Source organism: Eptesicus fuscus, chromosome 6 (genome assembly GCF_027574615.1).
Source record: "Eptesicus fuscus isolate TK198812 chromosome 6, DD_ASM_mEF_20220401, whole genome shotgun sequence".
Lineage (NCBI taxonomy): Eukaryota > Metazoa > Chordata > Mammalia > Chiroptera > Vespertilionidae > Eptesicus > Eptesicus fuscus.
Genome location: NC_072478.1, coordinates 30,870,959 through 30,890,381, shown reverse-complemented (window position 1 = coordinate 30,890,381; position 19,423 = coordinate 30,870,959). Strand labels below are relative to the sequence as shown.

General features: G+C 50.8%; 1 protein-coding gene across 2 annotated transcripts; it reads right to left on the bottom strand.

The window, feature by feature from the left end:
- Positions 1-902: 902 nt before the first annotated feature.
- On the bottom strand, positions 903-15,027 carry THEG (theg spermatid protein). 2 transcript variants are annotated; one of them, XM_028159324.2, is made up of 8 exons: positions 14,672-15,027; positions 13,499-13,615; positions 13,181-13,252; positions 12,738-12,799; positions 11,748-11,817; positions 6,697-6,814; positions 5,108-5,267; positions 903-1,304 (listed from the first exon to the last, which is right to left on the bottom strand). In XM_028159324.2, the coding sequence occupies exons 1-8, from the start codon at positions 14,977-14,979 to the stop codon at positions 1,066-1,068; spliced, it is 1,146 nt and encodes a 381-aa protein (XP_028015125.1). In that variant the 5' UTR covers positions 14,980-15,027; the 3' UTR covers positions 903-1,065. The 2 variants fall into 2 exon arrangements, with proteins under 2 accessions (XP_028015125.1, XP_028015126.1); XM_028159325.2 differs by lacking the exon at positions 13,181-13,252.
- Between the last annotated feature and the right edge of the window lie 4,396 nt (positions 15,028-19,423).

Below are 19,423 nucleotides of genomic sequence, written 5' to 3'. Positions count from 1 at the left end.
AAACTGAGGCCTAGAATGATGGGGCACCCGATGCATACGTGGTGGTGCCAGGACTGAAGTCGGTAGCGTGGTTCTGGAACTTTCTTCAGTTTTTCATCAGTGATGATCCGTCCAGTGTTGCAAAGAACCGACTGGGGAGCTTGCGAGATGCACCGTAGGGCGAGTTTTAAGGGGCACTGCGACCCGATACCGAGGAGCGGGAGTGCTGACGGTGAGGGTAGCGAGGTGGATTCAAACCCAGGGCCAGCCGTTTGGATTCATTATGGACCGTTTGCACCTTCGGAACCTGTGGTAGGCGCTGGGGGAGAGTTTGAACAGGACAGTCCTGGGTTCGCTGCATTTTAAATTTCAGTGCTGTGAGCATCGGGCAGAAGGTTTATGGAGAGCGAGAGAGGAAGTTGGGCGGACGGAGGCAGTGAGTAGGCAGAGACGTCCAGCAGGACTCAAGTGGTGGCCGGAAGCAGAAAAGTGGAGAGAGCTGGGAAGGTGCACCCCACAAATCCCTGATGGAATGCGGGTGGAAAGGGCATGAAGTTGCACAAATGAGTGGTTGGTAGTTCCTACTGAGACTGGGAAGAATGGAATTGGGACGATGGGGGACTCAAGAGCCCCATTGGTTTCCCAGCTTTTTGCCAGCAGAACACTGCTGGGGTCATGGTGACAGGATGCTCCTCTTCGACCAGCCTAGGGAGAGGCGGAGGGGGCGTAGGCTGGTTTTATTATGGAGTTCACGCTGAGTCCGAGGTGCTGGTGGACACGCCAGGACGTAGCTGAATAAGCAAGTCTGAACATAGATTCAGGGGGAAATTGTGAAGTTGTGGGAAGCTGATGTGTGACATCTGAGAAACTCAAGACAGCGGGGAAAGGTGATTTTGGAAATAAAGGACTGTACAAATCACAGGTGATGTGAACATAAATATTATTATTTTCCTCTTCTCATCCTTTTGGCCTTCCAGCTTGCCCTCCCCCCTCCAGGCCAAAATTCTCAGAGCCAGCCACACATACAAGGTTAGGATGCACTTGGGTGTTTACTGGGAATGAGGCCTGAGGCATGGCCTGGGTCAGTCACACTTTTTTGGTGATGCTTTTGGGGGTGGCGAGCTCATATAGGCGAGGGGATGCCCGAGCCACCAGGGTAGCCCGGGAAATGTAGTAGGGGTCGTAGCCCTCATTGAGCTCCTTTCGCACTTTGGGCTTGGCCAGCAAGAGGGTCCGGGGACTGGCCACTGCCTTCTTGGTGACGTCCAGCACTTCCCAGCGTGGATCTCGGTCAGGAACACACTTCTCTGACTGGGCCTTGGGCACTAGAGGAGCAGGAGAGAGTGACAACATCAGGCACTCCCCCTAGGAAGAGCAACCTGCAAGGTCAAAGTTCCCAAGTTCAATGGCCTCTCCAGTGATGAAGGAATGGAAAAACACAACATGTCCCATCCACACACGGGAATATTACTCAGCCATGAAAAAGAGCGAAGCACTGACACTCACTACAACCTGGATGGACCTTGAACACATGATGCTCAGTGAGAGAAGCCAGACACAAAAGGCCACACAATGTGTGATTCCATCAATGTGAAATGCCCAGAACAGGCACATCCATAAAGACAGGAAGTGGGTTAGTGGGTGCCAGGGGCTGGGGATGAGTGGAAACTGATGCTATTAGGGGGTTTCTCTTTGGGATGATGAAAATGTTCTAAAATGTATTGTGGTGATGAGTACACAACTCTGAGTATACTAAAAATCATTGAAAGGTACACTTGCTTTTTTATGGATGTATAATGAATTACACTTTAAAAGGATAAACTGGCCCTAGCTGGTTTCGCTCAGTGGATAAAGCATCGGCCTGTGGACTGAAGGAACCCAGGTTCGATTCCCGGTCAGGGCACAGGCCAGGGTTGCAGGCTCAATCCCCAGAAGGGGGCATGCAGGAGGCAGCTGATCAGTGATTCTCTCTCGCCACTGATGTTTCTATCTCTCTCCCCTTCTCTCTTCCTCTCTGAAATCAATAAAACTGTATTTAAAAAATAAAAAGGATAAATTATAAGGAAATAAATATTTCAAACGGTCACATCCTGGACAGAGGACTCCAAGGGGCCAGCCGAAAGTGTGCTGTGGGCTCAGTGGGCCCTCTCACACTCTCTCCTCCCTCCTCTGATGTCATGGTGGTAAGTGGTAAGTAATGGCTACGGGAGGCATCTCTCCCTGACTGGCCCTGCAGGCCTGCTGCGTGGATCCAGGGCAGCTCCTGGGTGCACAGGCCCTTTCAGGATTCAGTCTCCCCCCTCCTTCTGGGTTCCTGTCCTCACCGTGCAACACGACTGCAGCCTCAGCCGGACCCTCTCAGGAGTGCTGGCAACGTGGCTCCTATAAACCACATGTGGCAGCACCTCATATGGGCTGGAGTTTTCTTCTATTTAGTTTTAATGAAAGCAATTACTTCATTTAGATCAACTGATTGATTGATTTTAATTGCATGGAAGTAGCCACACGTGGCCAGTGGCTGCTGTCATGACAGACAGCTCTCAGGTGCAGAGACCTGTGTCTCGGCCAGGGTCTCTCCTCACCACCTCTCTGCCACCCCCTCCTTTAGGGACTAGAAGGGAGGTGATCACCACTGGTCACTTAGCCTTCAGTGTCTGAAAGCCTCAGGATCCTTGTCTTTGAGGGGTACTGCAGTTTCCTTTCTAACCCCTTTGTTTAGAGCCAATGTGCAGATGGAAAAGGCCATCTCCCTCCCTTCTCTCAGCAGACAGGCCCTGGCTCAGTGGAGGGGCCCTTGATGAAAGAGAGTGGGGTTCCTTCCCCCAGGCAGTCACAAGCCCACACAGGCCCACTGCTGGGCAAGGCCATCAAGGCTGTACCAGGGCTTTGCCGGGCAGAGGACCATTCCTTCCAAAGGGAAGAGACCCCAGCAGTTGGGCCTCAGTGGCCCCTTGGGGGGCTGGGAAGACCATGGCCAGAACCCAGACTTCTCTGAACTCCTGTGTGAGAATTCTGGAGTATTTCCACTGTTGTAATCTCTGGACTATTAAACTCTGTTGATGAAATCCACCAACCACACAGCACACATGTGGACACACAGAGAATAATGGACTCATATCCACATAGTTCACGCTCTTCGTTGGTCATCATTTCAATTTTTTAAATGCTGGTCACACCCATTACTGGGTGGAAGTTTGCTGTTCGAAAAGCACAACCCGACACATTCTTATACACACACACACGGATGTGTATTTACAGGTACATCTGAAATATGGATCAATATATAGATGAATGTGTATGTACGAATGTGTATATATTTATATTCCAGGTGTATGTGAGAGAGAAACAAAATGGTCTTATGAATCAGTGCATATGTACTCATATGTTTTTGTTCATTTAGCCAATCACTTAATAAGTATTAAGGGAAAGGATAAATGAATGAATGAATGAATGGAGTTAAACAAACAAAATATCCTGTAAGCAGAGTTAAAAGAGATGGACTGGGGAGAAGGGATGTTGCAATGGGCTCAACAAAGGATTAGTGATCACCTTATATAAAAAGCTGCTCTAAATCAGTAACCGAAAACACAGGAAATAGAAAACTGGGGAGATGACAGAGCAGAGTAAACCAGAATGGCCAGTCACACTCCCTGATGATTATCTGTCAGGAGTAAGGGACACACAGCATCTCCAAAGCCTCTGACATTGCAGGCCTGGCATATAACAGACCACAGAGAATAAACAGACACAAACATATATTGTAAATATGTATGTTAGAATGCAACAGATGCTACAGAAAAAGCTCAGAGCAGTCAAGGTGCACATAAGTGTCCAGAGGTGGGCAGAGCTCCTGGGTTAAGCAGGGCGTTCAGAGGAGTCTCACCTAGAGGACACATGGGAGCTCTGCCCCATGGGAGGCAGAGGAGTGAGCCAGGCAGGTATCTGAGGTCAGTGTTCCAGGCAGCGGGAGAGGAACCACGTAGAGGGGGTGGGCAAGGGCAAAACAGATCACAAGGACCTGTGGGCCACACAGAGTGAGACAGGAGCCCTGGGAGGGCCATGAGCAGAGAAGGGTGGAATCCAGCTTAAATTTAGCAAGACCTCCGTGGCTGCCACATGGGAAGTGGGCAAGGGTGGCACCAGGGATAAGGGTGGAGGCGACTGCTCTGGTCCAGGGACACCTTAGGGGGCCATGCGGAGGGCAGGGGGAGCTGTGGGCGGGTTCTTGATGTGCTCAGAAGACCAAGTCCACAGGAGGGGTCCGTGCACTGGATGTGGTGTGTGACGGGAGGGGACTGGCAGGAGATGAGTGTAGTGTGCACGTTCACAGGCACACACTCAGCGGCATGCATTTGTGGTTCTGCAAGTAGCCCAGTGTCACACCCAGAAGGAAACACGAAACGGCATTATGTTTGGGTGGGTTCCTTTCCTCGTTAGGCTATCCTGCATTTTTCCAATTCTCTACAGCTAGTACACATTACTGTTGTCATGGTGGGACTGGGTATTTTGTTCGTTTTAAAGGACAGAAGAGAATCAGGCCAACACCACTTCAAAGCGGCCCTTCATGCCTGGCCAGAGTGGCTCAGTTGGTTGAGTACCGTCCCATGCACCAAAGGGTTGCTGGTCTGATTCCTGGTCAGGGCACACACTTAAGTTGCAGGTTCAATCCCCAGTCGGGGCTCATCCTAGAGGCAACCAAATTATGTTTCTCTCTAATCTCTCTCTCTCTCTCTCTCTCTCTCTCTCTCTCTCTCTCTCTCTCTCTCTCTCTCATCAGCATGTCCTCAGTTAAGGCTTAAAACCCAATGCTGCCCATCGCCTCAGCTTGCCTCCCTCATTCTTGGCCCTGTCTCCCCAACTTTCTCTTCTGCACCCATTTGTCCTGCTAGGAGACCCACTCAGACAGCACTCAGCTTCAGAACCCTGGTCCCCTCTAACAGTTTCCTCTCTTCCCCTGGGAGCCTGCACAGTACGACTTATCCACAGGAATCGACAACTGGTCTCCAGCTAAGGGAGGAGATGAAGAGGGAAGCACAAATCTGGCAGAAGCAGGCCTGAAGTCCAAATCTTCTGACTGTTCCCCGCCCCTGCCTATGTCCACTGGGTTCGGACACAAGGACCTACTTACTGGCCAAGTGAAGGAGCCGGTTATAGTTTAATGCATGTGGCTTAGGTTTTGGCACAGGGTCCCATTCTTCCAAAAGGGTGGCCGGAGGCCTGGGCTTTGCCAACTGCACGATCCTTGAACTGGGGATGGCCATCTGGGCTGCCCTGGACACCTTGGACACCTGGAAACAGAAGGAGAGGGGAAAGAGTGAAACAGTCCATAATGCCTCAGAGGCCCCTGGATAAAAAACAAACAAACACAAACAAACAAACAAACCATAAGCAATGCAGAGATACAGATGACTGGCTGAAAATAAGTTAGTTTGCAATGTGGCTTAGTAGCTATCATATGTAAAGAGCTCCTCTAAGTCAATAACCCAAAAGAATCCATAGGGGACTAGGCTAGTCATTTAGGATAGTAAACCTAAATGGTCAGTAATGCGCTCTGTTGACCAGGGAAATGTAAATTAAAACAACAAAATATCACTGAATGCAAACAAATGAGGCAAAAATGAAAATGTCGGACATTGTCAAGCCCCGGCAAAGTGTGGGAGGAACCCAGCTGGCATGGCTTGGTGTTTGCATGTCAACCTATGAATCGGGAGTTCATGGTTTGATTCAGTCAGCACATGCCAGGTTGCAGGCTCTATCCGCAGTGTGGGTAATGCAGGAGGCAGCCCATCAGTGATTCTCTCTCATTGATGTTTCTATCTCTCTCTCCCTCTCCCTTTCTCTCTGAAATCAATTTTTAAAAACAGAATGTGGGAGGAGAGATATCCTCATGCATTGCTGGTGGGAGAGTAAATTAGTAGAAGCACTTTGAGGAACCGTTTGTCCATCTCAGGCAAAGCTGAGCATGTGCACAGTTGATAACCACCATATAGAGAAACATCTAGTGGGGATACAATGATTTGAGTGCAGTGGTATTCACTGCAGCTGGAAACAACCTAGTTGTCCATTGATAGGGGACTGAATAAACTAGCTCTGGTATATTCATAGGATAGGACATGACCAAGCAGTTAAAATGTTGCTTCTATATAAATCAGCATGATGTGTTCTAGAAAACAAATATTGAGGGGAAAAGCAAGAAGTAAGATGCCATCCTATATAATAAAAGGCTAATATGCAAATCTACTGAACGGTGGAAAGATCGGTCACTATGATGCACATTGACCACCAGGGGCAGACACTCAATGCAGGAGCTGCCCCCTGGTGGTCAGTGCACTCCACAGCGGGGAGCGCCACTCAGCCAGAAGCTGGGCTCATGGCTGGTGAGCGCAGCGGTGGTGGCAGCACTAAGGATGTCTGACTGACGGCTCCCAGACTGTGAGAGGGCGCAGGCTAGGCTGAGGGACCCGCCCCCCCCCAGTGCATGAATTTTGTGCACCAGGCCTCTAGTATATGTATATTAAAAACACGATGATTATGGTTTATGGGTCTGTGTATGTAATAAAGTATAGATTGATGAAAATAAGACAGCTGGCCAAAGTCACTCATTTATTGCTCTGGAGTCTGTTCCCACTTGTCTATCTAGGTCCCTGATCCCAGCCCACTGAGGGCAGGCAGTGCCCCTACCATTGAGGTGGGGTTCTCGGGAGAACCGTCACCTACCTCAGACATGTCTATGTTCCAAATGTTATTCCGGATCTTCGGGGTAGCCAGTTCCCTCAGGCGATTAGATGATCGGTAGTCCAAGGTGCATGGAGAAATGGGCAGGATGTGGGGAATCCTAGGGAACATCAACATTTGAGACACTAGCTCAGCCAAAGGGGGAGATATCTGTGTGTGCGTGCGTGCGTGTGTGTGTGTGTGTGTGTGTGTGTGTGTGTGTGTGTGAGATCTCTTTCTCAGCTCTTCTCTCTTCCCTGGGATAAGGGAGGCAAAGTGGAGGGTTTGGAAAACACCTCCAAGAAGGGATTCATAAAAGAATCCCTAACAGGAGCCCCTATGTATTCTCAAGGCTGGAGATATGCTGTCCTGAGGTCATTCCCCCACCCCAGGGCCTTCTGTGTGTGTCCAGCAGTTGTCACAGAAAGCTGGGAAAGTGAATTTCCACTGGGTTTGCTGAGCCCACACCTCCTAAAATCAGGCCTCAGCTATGCCTCTGCTCTAGAAATAAAACCATGTTTCATTGATCTAAGGCAGACTTTTTATATTTTCACATCTCTGAGGTCGGGATGCAGCTTGTAAATGCTGCCAGCCGGACGTCAGGAACTCCATAGTTATCCTCGCTGGTGTGTGGATGTAGCTGTTCTCAGTGAAATAACCTAAGTCGAGCTATATGTGTTCTTGGTTCTACAGATGTTGTCTAATTGCAGTTTAAATTATCTTCAGATTATATTATCATTCAGCATAAAAATAAAAAAGTTATTTTCACAAAACCGGCTTAAAACAGTGTGTGGAACATGTTAACATCTCTGAATCAAAAAATGATTCAGACTTCCTGTCAAGATGGCAGCATAAGTAAATGCAACTCTGGCCTCCTCCCACAACCACATCAAAATTACAACTAAACTGCAGAACAACCATCATTCAGAACCACCTGAAATCTAGTTGAATGGAAGTCCTACAACTTGGGAATTCAAGGAGGAGCCACATCAAGAATGGTAGGAGGGGTAAAGACACAAAACAGGCTGGTCACACACCCACATGTGGCAGATAAAAACTGGGAGGGAGCCCTAGCTGGTTTGTATCAGTGTATAGAGTGTTGGCCCTTGGCATGGAGGGTCCCAGATTCGATTCCAGTCAAGGGCACATACCTCAGTTGCAGACTTGATCCCTGGCCCTGATCAAGGCACATGCAGGAGGCAACCAATTGATGTGTCTCTCACACATGGATGTTTCTCTCTCTCTGTCTCTCTCCCTCCCTTCTACCCTCTCTAAAAATCAATGGAAAAATATCCTCAGATGGGGATTAACAACAACAACAACAACAACAACAAAATTGTGAAGGATATCTTGGCTGCAGAGGTCTCCCCTGAGGAGCAAGAGGCCCCAGCCTCACACCAGGCCCCTCAGCCCAGGGTTCCAGTGCCAAGAAGAGAATTCCCTATAACTTCTGGATGTAAAAACGAATGGGGATTGAGACTAAGGGAGACAGAGGGCTGCTTGAGTCCCAGGCAGTTCCTCTTAAAGGGCCCACACATGGCCCTGGCTGGTGTGACTCAGTTGGTTGGAGCATTGTCCCTTACATGAAAAAGTTGTGGTTCAATTTCTATTTGGGGCACATAACAGGTTGCAGGTTTGATCCCTGGTTAGGGTGCATACAGTAGGCAACCAATTGATGTTTCTCTCTCACATTGATGTTTCTCTCTCTCTCTCTCTCTCTCTCTCTCTCCCCTCTCCCTTCCTCTCTCTCCAAAATCAATGGAAACATATTCTCAGGTGAGAATTTTAAAACAAGTCTGTAAGTCACATACAGACTTACTCGGGCTCACTCCCTCAGAGCTCCAGCACTGGGACAGCAGCTTGAAAGGCATCAGAGACATATAGGAAGAAACTGAATTGTCCAGCATCAGCACAAGAGCTGCAGTGGCTGCTTTTTCCCAGAAAGATGTGCTGGCAGAGGCCATGTTCCTTTGATGAGCTCTCCCCACACAGAGACAGCATGCAGGTACCATACCTGAGACCATCAACCTCCCCACTCTGTGTTGCCCCACTCTCATGATGCCCTGAGGTCTCACCCACCCAACTTTCGAGCCCATCCAAGCTGTTTCCAGTGGCTTTTCCATATGTATGTCCTGTCTTGGCTCATGCTTCACATTTTCCTAAAATATCTCAAAAAAGCAGCATTTGGCCTCAGCAAACCCATACCTTTTATTAAATGGCTCAAGACCCGGCACTAGCAGCAGCCGGCCTTGGTTCAAAGCTTTGCCTCACCTGGCCACCTCCAAGCCCAGCACAAGTAGCAGCCATCTTCAGATCGCTTTGTAGCTCATGCAGGGTGGCCCCAGGCAGAACACAGGTGGTGGCTGACCTTGGCCTGCGCTCTCTGGGAGGTCCCAGATCCAACACACCAAGTGGATAGTTTCAGACCACATCAAAGCATCATCACCCAACCACTTCCACAAGTGACACACTCAAGGGGTGGACTCAGTGGGCATCAGTGCTCTGCTGAATTAAGTCCTGCTCTGTGGGGTGGGCCCCTGCACAGCTCATCTTCCATGGGTGGTCAAAGGTCTTTGGTCAAAGCCAGTCCTTGCAGCTGATCAGCCTGAGCTTAAATCCCTCCCATTGACATGCCGACAGCAGTCAAGGCTCAACTACAACAGGAGGGTGAAAACAGCCCACATGGTGGGGAGACACACCTCAAGTGTTCAGCCTGGGTGATCATGGAGACTGTGCCACTGGACCATACAGAATACCTACTACATTAGGGCACTGTACCAAGCCCAGGAGACATAGCAGCTCTACCTAATACATTGAAACAAACACAGGGAGGCAGCCAGAATGAGGAGACAAAGAAACATGTTCCAAATGAGAGAATAGAATAAAATTCTAGTAAAAGAACAAAACAAAATGGAGGCAAGCAATCTACTAGATGCTGAGTTCAAAACACTGGTTATAAGGATGCTCAATGAACTTAGATCTTCAACAGCATAAAAAAAGGACCAGTCAGAAATGAAGCATACACTAACTGAAATGAAGAATAATTAACAGGGAATCAATAGTAGAGTAGATGAAGCTGAGAATCAAATCAGTAATTTGAAATATAAGGAAGCAAAACACCCAATCGGAACAGCAAAAAGAAAAAATTTTCAAAAAAATGAGAGTGTCAGGAGCCTCTGGGGTAACTTCAAATGTACCAACATTTGCATCAGGAGAAGAGAGGGAGCAAGAAATTGAAAACCTATTTGAAAAAAATGACAGAAAACTTCCCTAACCTGCTGAAGAAAATAGACATACAAGTCCAGGAAGCACAGAGAATCCAAACAAGGTGAGCCCCAAGAGGCATACACCAAGACCCATCGTAATTAAAATGCAAAAGTTTGCCAAAACCGGTTTGGCTCAGTGGATAGAGCATCGGCCTGCAGACTGAGGGGTCCTGGGTTCGATTCCAGTCAAGGGCATGTACCTTGGTTGCGGGCACATCCCCAGTTGGGGGGGGGTGTGCAGGAGGCAGCTGATCGATGTTTCTCTCTCATCGATGTTTCTAGCTCTCTGTTCCTCTCTGTAAAAAATCAATAAAATATATTAAAATGCAAAAGTTTAAAAACAAAGAGAGAATCTTAAAAGTAGCAGTTGGTTACCTAAAGGGAGCTCCCATAAGACTCAACAATTTCTTAACAGGAACTTTGCAGGTCAGAAGGGATTGGCAAGAAATATTCAAAGTGATGAAAAACAAGGACCTACAACCAAGATTATTCTACCCAGCAAAGTTGTCATTTAGAATTGAAGGACAGATAAAGAGCTTCCCAGACAAGAAAAAGCTAAAGGAGTTCATCACCACCAAACCAGTATTATGTGAAATGTTAAAAGGTCTTCTTTAAGAAAAAGAAGAAAAGAAGTGATAAAAAACATGAACAATGGAATGGCAATAAATATATATCTACCAACAATTGAATCCAAAAAAACAAAATAAACAAACAAGCAGAACAGAAACAGACTCACAGATACAGAGAACATTTTGATGGTTGCCAGATGGGAGGAGGTTGGGGAATGGGTGAAAAGGGTGAAGGGATTAAGAAGTACAAATTGGCTGTTACAAATTAGTCATGGAGATGTAAAATACAGCATAGAGAATATAGTCAATAATCTACCTAATAAAAGAGTAACATGCTAATTGACCATACCTTCTCGATGCCCACCAGTCAATCAGAAGTGAGTATGCAAATTAACCCAACAAAGATGGAAGGTTAATTTGCATACATGGGCACTGAGCAGCTGTGGGCGGGTCTCTGAGAAGTGTAGGAAGGTGGAAAGGTGGCTCCAGCCAGAGCGAGGGCTGTGCCAGCAGCCAGGGAAAGGAAGGCCCATTCTGGCACGAATCTTCGTGCATCAGGCTTCTAGTATTCTAATAATTATGTATGGTGTCAAATAGGTACAAGACTTATCAGGATGAACACCTAGTTATATAATGTCCAATCACTGGGGTGTACACCTGAAACTAATATAATAATGTATGCCAAGTGTAATTGAAAAATAAAAAATGGTTTTTAAAAAGTGATTCAAACATTTGAACACACTTCAGTTAATTTAGTTCCATTGTATTTTCCTTTCTGTGAATACATTAATATAGGTAATTAAAATGTGTGTCTAAATAACTCTAAAGATAACTTTTGACAAGCATAAAAGTTCTAAGTGATAACAAAGAATTGGGTCATTAGTTGTATATAAAATAAAAATGTCTTACAATTGCTAGCTTTTCAGAGCCAACAAAATCCATTATAGTGGTAAGTAACATTACTGAGCACTTACTGAGACAGGAACTGTGCTAAGTAGTTTTTGTGTGTGATCTCTACTGCCACTGAGATCCAAGGGTCATGTGCCTGCCTGCAGGCATCCAATTTAGATTTGGGTTATCTAGCCTAGAACCTGAATCCCTCCCCCCTCCCCGCCCCGCCCCCTCGAGCCCCGCCCCATGCTACAGCCTGTCAAGGGAAGAGAAAGGTTTTCTGCCAAACTCTGCCCTCAGAATGCCTACCCAACCCTCCTGTCCTTACCTATTGCTGTTGCAATAATCCGTGTAGAACTTTTTGGGTCGAGCAAGTTCCTCCATTCGGCGGGACACTGCTACACAAATGGGAAACAGCCCCAGCTTGAAACCTGCCCACCCCCTGGGGTTTTCTTCCTACCGAATTCAGCTTTCCATGGGTTAGAGCAAGAGGCAAAATGTGAGGAACTATGGGCCCAAACAGTTCAGCTAGTACTAGACACCTTACAGAGAGGTGACTTTTGCTGTCCCCATTCTAGGGACAACAGGCTCAGAAGCCTGAAGTCTCCTACTCGAGCACACAAGATGGGAGTGTCAGGGCTGGGTCAGTTCCTCAACGGGACTCTTGTGGCTCCAACAACGCCCTGGTTTGGAAATGGATTTTGGTCTGAAGTTTGCCCAGGCCTAGGGCTTCCAGGGGGTTAGTGTTCACTGTGAGGTAGATTCTAAACCCCAAGAGAGAACCTGCCCTTTTCTCCTCTCCAATAATGAGCTTTCTTGACATGTTTTATTTGAAGGGATCCATTGCTCTCAAAGAGGATAGAAACCACTGTGAGAGGGAAGAAGAAAGCCTTTTTTCAAAGTGAATGCTAACCCCCATTTTGGCTATGGTGCAAACTGGGATTTCCCCCACACCCCTCACCCCAGGGACCAGCTTCCATCTGGCTCTGGCTTCCTGAGGTTTAGTGTCCAGAGATGAGCCTCTGGAACACTGTGGAGGACAGATACTCCTGGGAGATATATGGAGGAGAGGGGAGGGGCCAAAGGGAGTCCCAGGGGCCTTAGGGCTAGGCTGGTCCCCAAGGTCTCCCCAGTCTGAACAGGGCACAGGTTGGGGTGAGATGGGGGCAACCCAGCCCCAGGAGGCCAGGAGCAGCATGTCAGACAGCATGGCCGAGAGCCATGGCTGGGACAAGGGCCGCCAGCTTTCTTGACCTCTCACCCCTGAGCCAAGTGGCCACTAATGGAGAAGTGGAGGTGGTGGGTGGGCTCAACCTACCAGGCACCGTGATGGTGAGGGTGGTGTCTTCCAGAAATCTCTCTGTCCAATACACGGATGGCCTGGAATGCACCCAGTCGTGGCTCAGGGTGAGGGAAGCCGGGGCAGAGGCTTCCTAAGCCCTGCTCTGAAACAAAACTCAAGGCTCCCCATAAACACAGACACACGTGCAGACGGGGAGACAGCGAGGCAGAGGCAGGGTGGCTGGAGGAAGACCTGGTGGCGTGACCAGTGGGAAGGAAGGAGAGAATGTGGAGGCACAAGAGAGGCACAGGTCGGAGGGGGACAGGGGGAGAGAAATCTTAGCGGCATGGGGCAATGTAGACTACTGTGAGCAAGGCTGGTGTTCAGAGAAGTGGGGAGCTGGGGAAAAGGGGCCTGGGGCCTGGCTGTTCCCCCCAACACGGGCAGGAGATGGAGAGAGGAGACACCCTGGGACTTACCAGTAGACACAGAACTGCAAGTTCTTCATGCATGGGGAGATCCAGACAAAGCCCTTACAGCGGCACCCCATCCTGCGATGAGACAGCCCAGCCCCTGCCTTGCTCTGCAGCTCCCACGTGCTCACACGCCTCACTCTCCTGGGCCAGCACCCAGAGGCCACTGCCGGCCACCACGCCACCCCCCCAAGCCCCCATGGTTGGCACCCTGACTTTTCACCCCAAGTTTACCATGCAGGCGACAGGGGGGACCCCCAGGGGCTGCTCTCCTCCTCGCAGACCCCCACCCCTGCCTCCAGCAAGACCACCTGCACCGCTCACTTGTCTTTCAAGGCCTGCAAGTTGGTCTTGGGTTTTGCCAGATCAAGAAGCCTCCTCTTCTTCTTCTTCCCTCTTCCCACGGAGGTGCTGGGGAACCGCTGGGTGATGGACAGCCGGCTTTGGGAGAGTTGGATGGTGAGGCCGGAGTTCCTGGCTTTCCAGCCCCCCCTGAATCTCCTCGCCCTCCGAAGGGACCTCTCTGGGGGCAAATTCTGGCATCCAAAGATGTGGACTGCCACCTTCACTCCAGCAGCAGCCAGATGTGTGACCCTGGCCCGGTGGCCTCGTTCCCTTCTCTGTGAAATGGAATAGAGACCCGCCCCCACCTCACAGGATGGCGCAGTTATTCCATAAGACGTTTCCTCATCTCACATCTTGGGCTCCGATGTCCTCCCCGGGCCCTGTCACCGCCTGCACCTTCCCCCCCCCCCCCAGCACCGCCCAACGTGTCACAGCTTGTGGCAGCAAATGTCCAGCTGTGGGGGATGACGCCCACAAAAAGGGCAGCCGACGGGGGAGGGCACTGGCCAGCTCCTGCTGACCCACTGGCCTCCTTCCTGCCGAGACAGCCACCGTCCGGAAGAGCCCCGAACGTGGCCCAGCGGAGGGAGGGAGGGATGCACACACGAAGTCCACAGGTGAGGGGACACCTGGCTCTTTCCAGGATACCATCAATTGCCAAAAACCAGTCCCACGAATGCTTGCTTCACCAGTTCTCAGTTCCACCAGCACGTGTGCTCCCAGCCATCTTCAACTTCGCTGGCACTTTGTAGTGATCGGAATGGTTGCGGCTTCTGAGCCAGGATTGTCCCCGTGTCTTTCTTAAGGGAGGGCCAGCTCTCTCGACCTCTCAACTCTGGCATCTAGACACTGTCTGACTCCAAAACTGGAGCTTTTGTAGGGTTTTCCACTGTAACGCACCTGCTACCTTGACAGAGATTGTGTTTGCTGACTTCACCTCAGAGGCCAGTGAGGATATTGCCTGCCCTGTCTGATACCTTCACCCTAGAATGACTGCATGGGCCCGGCGGGGGGGGGGGGGGGGGGGGGGGACCCACACTAACAGCAATGACACAGAGGCCACAGGGACTCGGGGTGGACGTAGGGATACCGCTCTCTCCCCAGGGCCTGAGCCCCACCCCAGCCTGTGTAGGCGCCACGCCCCACACCCACCTCATCGCAGTCACACCCTCCTCTTCATCTTTCTCCCGGACCTTCTCCACCTCTGGGAGGGCCTTGCCTGGCTCCTGGGCATCTGTAAGTTCTTCCTCAGTCACCTCCTCAGGGGGAATGTCCTCTTCTTGGTCTTCGAACCCCAGTCCCCCATCACCTAGGTCTTGGTATTTGAGGTCCGTGGGCCGTAGGCTCTCATACACAGGGTTCTGGAAGCCGAGAGGATCATCGTCCTGTCCCCTTTCCGAGCTTTCCTCAGCCTCCGAGGTATGGTAGTGGTTGAGCAAATTTTGCCGATGGTCCCCCATGAACGGGGCCCTCCGCCAGCCCTTCAACCTTACTCCCAACACACCCAATGTGTCTATGGTCACCCGGCAACAGGAGAATGGCCTGCCCACATTCTCAGCATCCACATTCCACTCTGCAGGTGCTCATCACTGGGTATTGCGGAAGCTCCGCCCATTGCCCCTCCACAAGGTCGTGTGTGGGGCCCACTCGCTCCTCCAACCTCAGCCCCTCATTTGTCCTCTCCTGTCACTCTGCCTTCCTTCTCCATGAGCAGGCCAGGTGTGTACCCCTCTTCAGGGCCTTTGCACTTGCTGGTCCCTCTGCCTGCAATCTTCTGCCCACACGAGTCCCAGGCCAGCTCCTACTCAGGAAGGCAGCCCCAATCCTGGGTCCCTCTGCATCCCAACATTTTGTTTTATTTCTCCGAGGCATTTTTTGTCACCTAAAATGACATTGTTGACTTATTTATTTTCTACTCTGCTTTGTAGAAGTCACCTCTTCAGATCAGGGCTTGAGAGTGTCTCATTCTGCACATCCTGGCACCTAGAATGGCACCGCCCACAGAAGGCTCTCAGAAAGGGCTGTTGAATGAATGGTTAGATTGGCAGCTCGGCTCAGTGCTGGGTCCTTCTGTGCCTTCACTACCTGAGTGGGGTTAGGTGACCATCATTTCTTCTCTTTTTTTTAAAAAAAAAATGTTTGTATTGATTCTAGAGAGAGAGGAAGGAAGAGAGAGGGAGAGAGAGAGAGAGTGAGAGAGAGAGACATTGACCGGGCCCCTCCCACAAGCCCCCTCCTGGGGATTGAGCCCACAAGCCCCCTCCTGGGGATTGAGCCCACAACCCGGGCAAGTGCCCTGCCCAGGAATCGACTCTGTGGATCCTTTGGTGCATGGATGATGCTCAACCAACTGAGCCGCACTGGCCACAGCCTCCATTTCTTCTTAGTAAAAGACTCCGTTTGTGCTCAGGTGGAGGAAGCCAATGCTGGCGGTCACAGCTCACCAGGGGTTCTACCCAGGATTGACTTAGGAATGAGGCCTGGGGAGAACCTGCAAGGGGCTTCTAGAGATGGCTTCCTCTGGAGTGAAAGGAAACACAAAGAAACAAATCCCTTGTCTCTTCTCCTTGGTTCCTCTTGAGACTGCCTGTGATGTCCAGAGCTCAGGCAGCTCTCCTGTGACCATGACACCTGCTGGTTTGAGGATTGTGAGCTGAGGATGGGTCTTTGGTGGCATTGCTGAGCCTATGAACTTGGCAACCCTGGAGACTTCTATGTGTGTGGTGTGTGTGTGGGGGGGGGGGGGTCCTAGACGGTGAGGGAAGAGGCCACCTTCAGTGTCCCAGCCTCAGCAGACAGTACATGGGATGGGTGTTCCGTGGATGCAGGATTGTGGGAAGCAGAGCATCTTCATGATGTTAAGCCACTAACTTGGGGCTGTCCGTTATGCCGCAATCCCATCCTGAGTGGTTTATCAAGGCAGCCCGGTAGCCCTGCAGGGTCCCTGACGGGTTCCTGCCCCGGGAGGGAGAGCACCTGCCATCTGCTACACTGGCCCCCTTTCCTGCTGGCCTGGTCAAACCCCACATGCCCAGCAGTCTCATCTCTCATCACCTTGCAGTGAGCTCATCCCTCGATTTTCATGTGACTGAGTCCTCCAAAATTCACCTAAAACATCTCCCCCAAAAGCCCTTCCCCAAAGTAGGGTGTTTTCTCACCTAAATCTTTGGGGGGTTTTGGTGGTGTCTCGCAGCATTGATCCTGATCTTACTCTATATTGCATTTGTAACCGTCTTTTTACCCCATTAGAGCACGTGGGCTCGAATTGGGCGGGAACCGGGCCTGTCTTGCCTCTGCCTGGACACCCCACACCCAGAACAGGCGCGCCCCCTGCGGAGTTTCAGTAACTGCCTTGAAGCTGATCTTCCGCCGGCGCCAGGGAGGAACAGCAGTACCGCAGGGCGACCAACAGAGGTCGCTCCGCTCAAGGGTTTGCGGGTCCCTCTGCCGGTCTGACACCGGCTCCTTGAAGCCTCCCCCGTGGGCCATCCTCCGAGATGGATTTCAGTATCGTCATTCCTATGTTGCCCAGAAAGGCCAAGTCATTGCCCAAGATTGCACAGCACGGAGCATTAGGCTGCCTCTGGCGGGGCTCCCAGCGTTTGCGAACCTCAATATTTGCAAAATTCAGTAATGATGGGAAAGGCCTGGGACCGAAGGGCATGTTTGTGTGCGTGGCAAAAGCTGAGGAATCCAGGGCCCTTCCTGCCTCTGGGGCAGGGATGTTCCAGCGGAGGCAGAAACAAGGACTCAGTACCAAACCCTCCGCGGCTGAATTTCAAGCACAGTCCAGTTCCTATGGAGATGCAAGGAGTGGGAGCCAAAGCTTTCCTCCCTGCTCTCCGCCCGAGACTGATTTCGTCCTCCCAAAAATGCAAGGGGGGAATGAGGTGAGAGTGAGCCCACATGGGGGTCCTGGGAAAGGGGCCCGGGGAGGGTCACCTACCCCCCACTCAGGTGGTGAAGGCACAGAAGGGCCCAGCGAGGCCTGTGGGGTCTGAGAGGGGCTGGATTGTGCCTTGCTTCTTGGGAGAGCCCTGGCGGCGGCGGGGGGTGGGGTCGGGGTGGGGGTGGGGTGTATAGCAGGGTTCCTCCATAGAGGCGCTGCTGACAGTCGGGTAGTGCTCTGTGGGAGGCCATCCTGGGCACTATGGAAGGTGGAGCAGCGCCCCTGGCCCCACCCACCAGATGCCAAGAGCACCCTCAGGCGTGACAACCACAGATGTCCCCGCCATCGCCCAGTGTCCCTGAGTGAGAACAACGCACGAGGGTTAAGGCCTGGTGTGGTCCGTCCGATGAGTAACGGTGGGATGAAATGCACACCATCTGCTCTTGTCTAAAATAGCAAAACATCTCTCCCTCATTATTTAAGAAACTTCGACTCCAAAAAGGGCACTAGGCTTGGGTTCGATTCCTCGGACCCTGATGAGGAGAGTCTATTTTTTCTCCCACAGAGGCAGGTGGTTTCCTGGCTGCAGCAAAGACCCAGAAGAATTTCTTCCTCCCCAGAGTCTGGGTACCTACAGTCCGTGCCTGCCCAGCTCGAGACAGAAGGGGCGACGAGGCTGGATCCCGTCCTCTAGGAACATTTTTCCTTTCGGGTGTCCAATACCAGGTATCCTGAGTGTAGGCCTTTTCACAACAGACCACGGCCCAAAGCCCCCAGACCCTCTATCTCCCCCGCTTGCTCCCCGAAAGGATAACCACTGTTCTGACTTCTCATAGCAATGACTAGTTTTGTCTGATTTTGACTTGATAGCAATCAAATTTTTGGCTTCTTAAGCTCAAAACTATGTGAGATTCATCCATTTCATGGTCACTGCTAGGGGGCACTCCACCGAGCTGAGTGGCTACACCAGGACTTTTTTTGTCCATTTCGCTGTTCACAGGAACTTGGATGTTCCCAGGTCTTGGGAGCTCCTTACTTTGGAAGGCACAGCCACTCTTGCTCACATCCCATTGGCTGGAACTTAGTCACAGGGCCATGCTTGGTTGCAAAGAAGGCTAGGAAATGTAGTCTTTTGTACACACACACACACACACACACACACACGCACGCACAGACTAGAATTGTATTTCCAGGGCAGCTGGCATTCTGCTCTGTAGATACCTTTGACAGTAGGCAGCCACAATTCCTGCCTCTGATGGGCTTAAGTAGAGAAGCAATGTGTCACCTCCTCCTGAAAGGCTCCTGGACTCCACTGGGCTGCTCTGTGATTGTTGTGGCTCTGCCTCCCTTTACACTGGATCCGTCCTCAGATGGGCACCAATATGGCTGCAGCTGCTCCAGACATCTCATCACGAAGCTGCAATGGCCACAGGCAGAAAGGGACCACTTTCTTGGGCCTCCCTCTCAGGAACAAGGATCCTTCTGTGGTCTGCAGAATAACCACCCCCAAAGGTGACCTCATCTAAGTCCCCAGAACCTGGCAATATGTTCTGTTGCATGTCAAGGGGGGATCAAGATTCCAGACGAAATTAAGGTTGCTAATGCACTGACCTTGAGATGGGAGATGATCCTGGATTATGTAGATGGTCTCGGTGCAACGTGAGGGCCTTCATAAGTGGAGGAAGCAGGATGCAGAAGGACGAGAGAGAATAGCGTGAGGAATGAGTCCACCTTGTTGAAGGGGTCACGAGCCTCGGGATGCAGTGATCTCTAGACGTTGCACCCCTGACCTCACTCACATCTCATTGGCCAGAAGGGAGTCCCATGGCCACACATAAATGAATCTCCAGCAAAGGGGTAGGACACCACTCGGGATTTTCAGCAGCACCCAGGTAGGATGGGTTTCCCTGAGTCACACAGGGTGGGGAGTGGACACCCAAACAGTATCCAAGCTCTGTCCACGAGGAAAGTGAAGGCTGGCGGGCAGACAATGACCCGAGAAGCACGAGGGATGG

Bases quoted from the DNA above. Each gene is read 5' to 3' on its own strand.
- THEG (XM_028159324.2), bottom strand. From the start codon at position 14,979: ATGGGGGACCATCGGCAAAATTTGCTCAACCACTACCATACCTCGGAG. The intron at 13,616-14,671 runs GTGGGTGTGGGG...ACTCTCCCAAAG, and splicing joins GAGGGTGTGACTGCGATGAG to CCGGCTGTCCATCACCCAGC. The intron at 12,800-13,180 runs GTAAGTCCCAGG...GGTGCATTCCAG, and splicing joins TTGCAGTTCTGTGTCTACTG to GCCATCCGTGTATTGGACAG.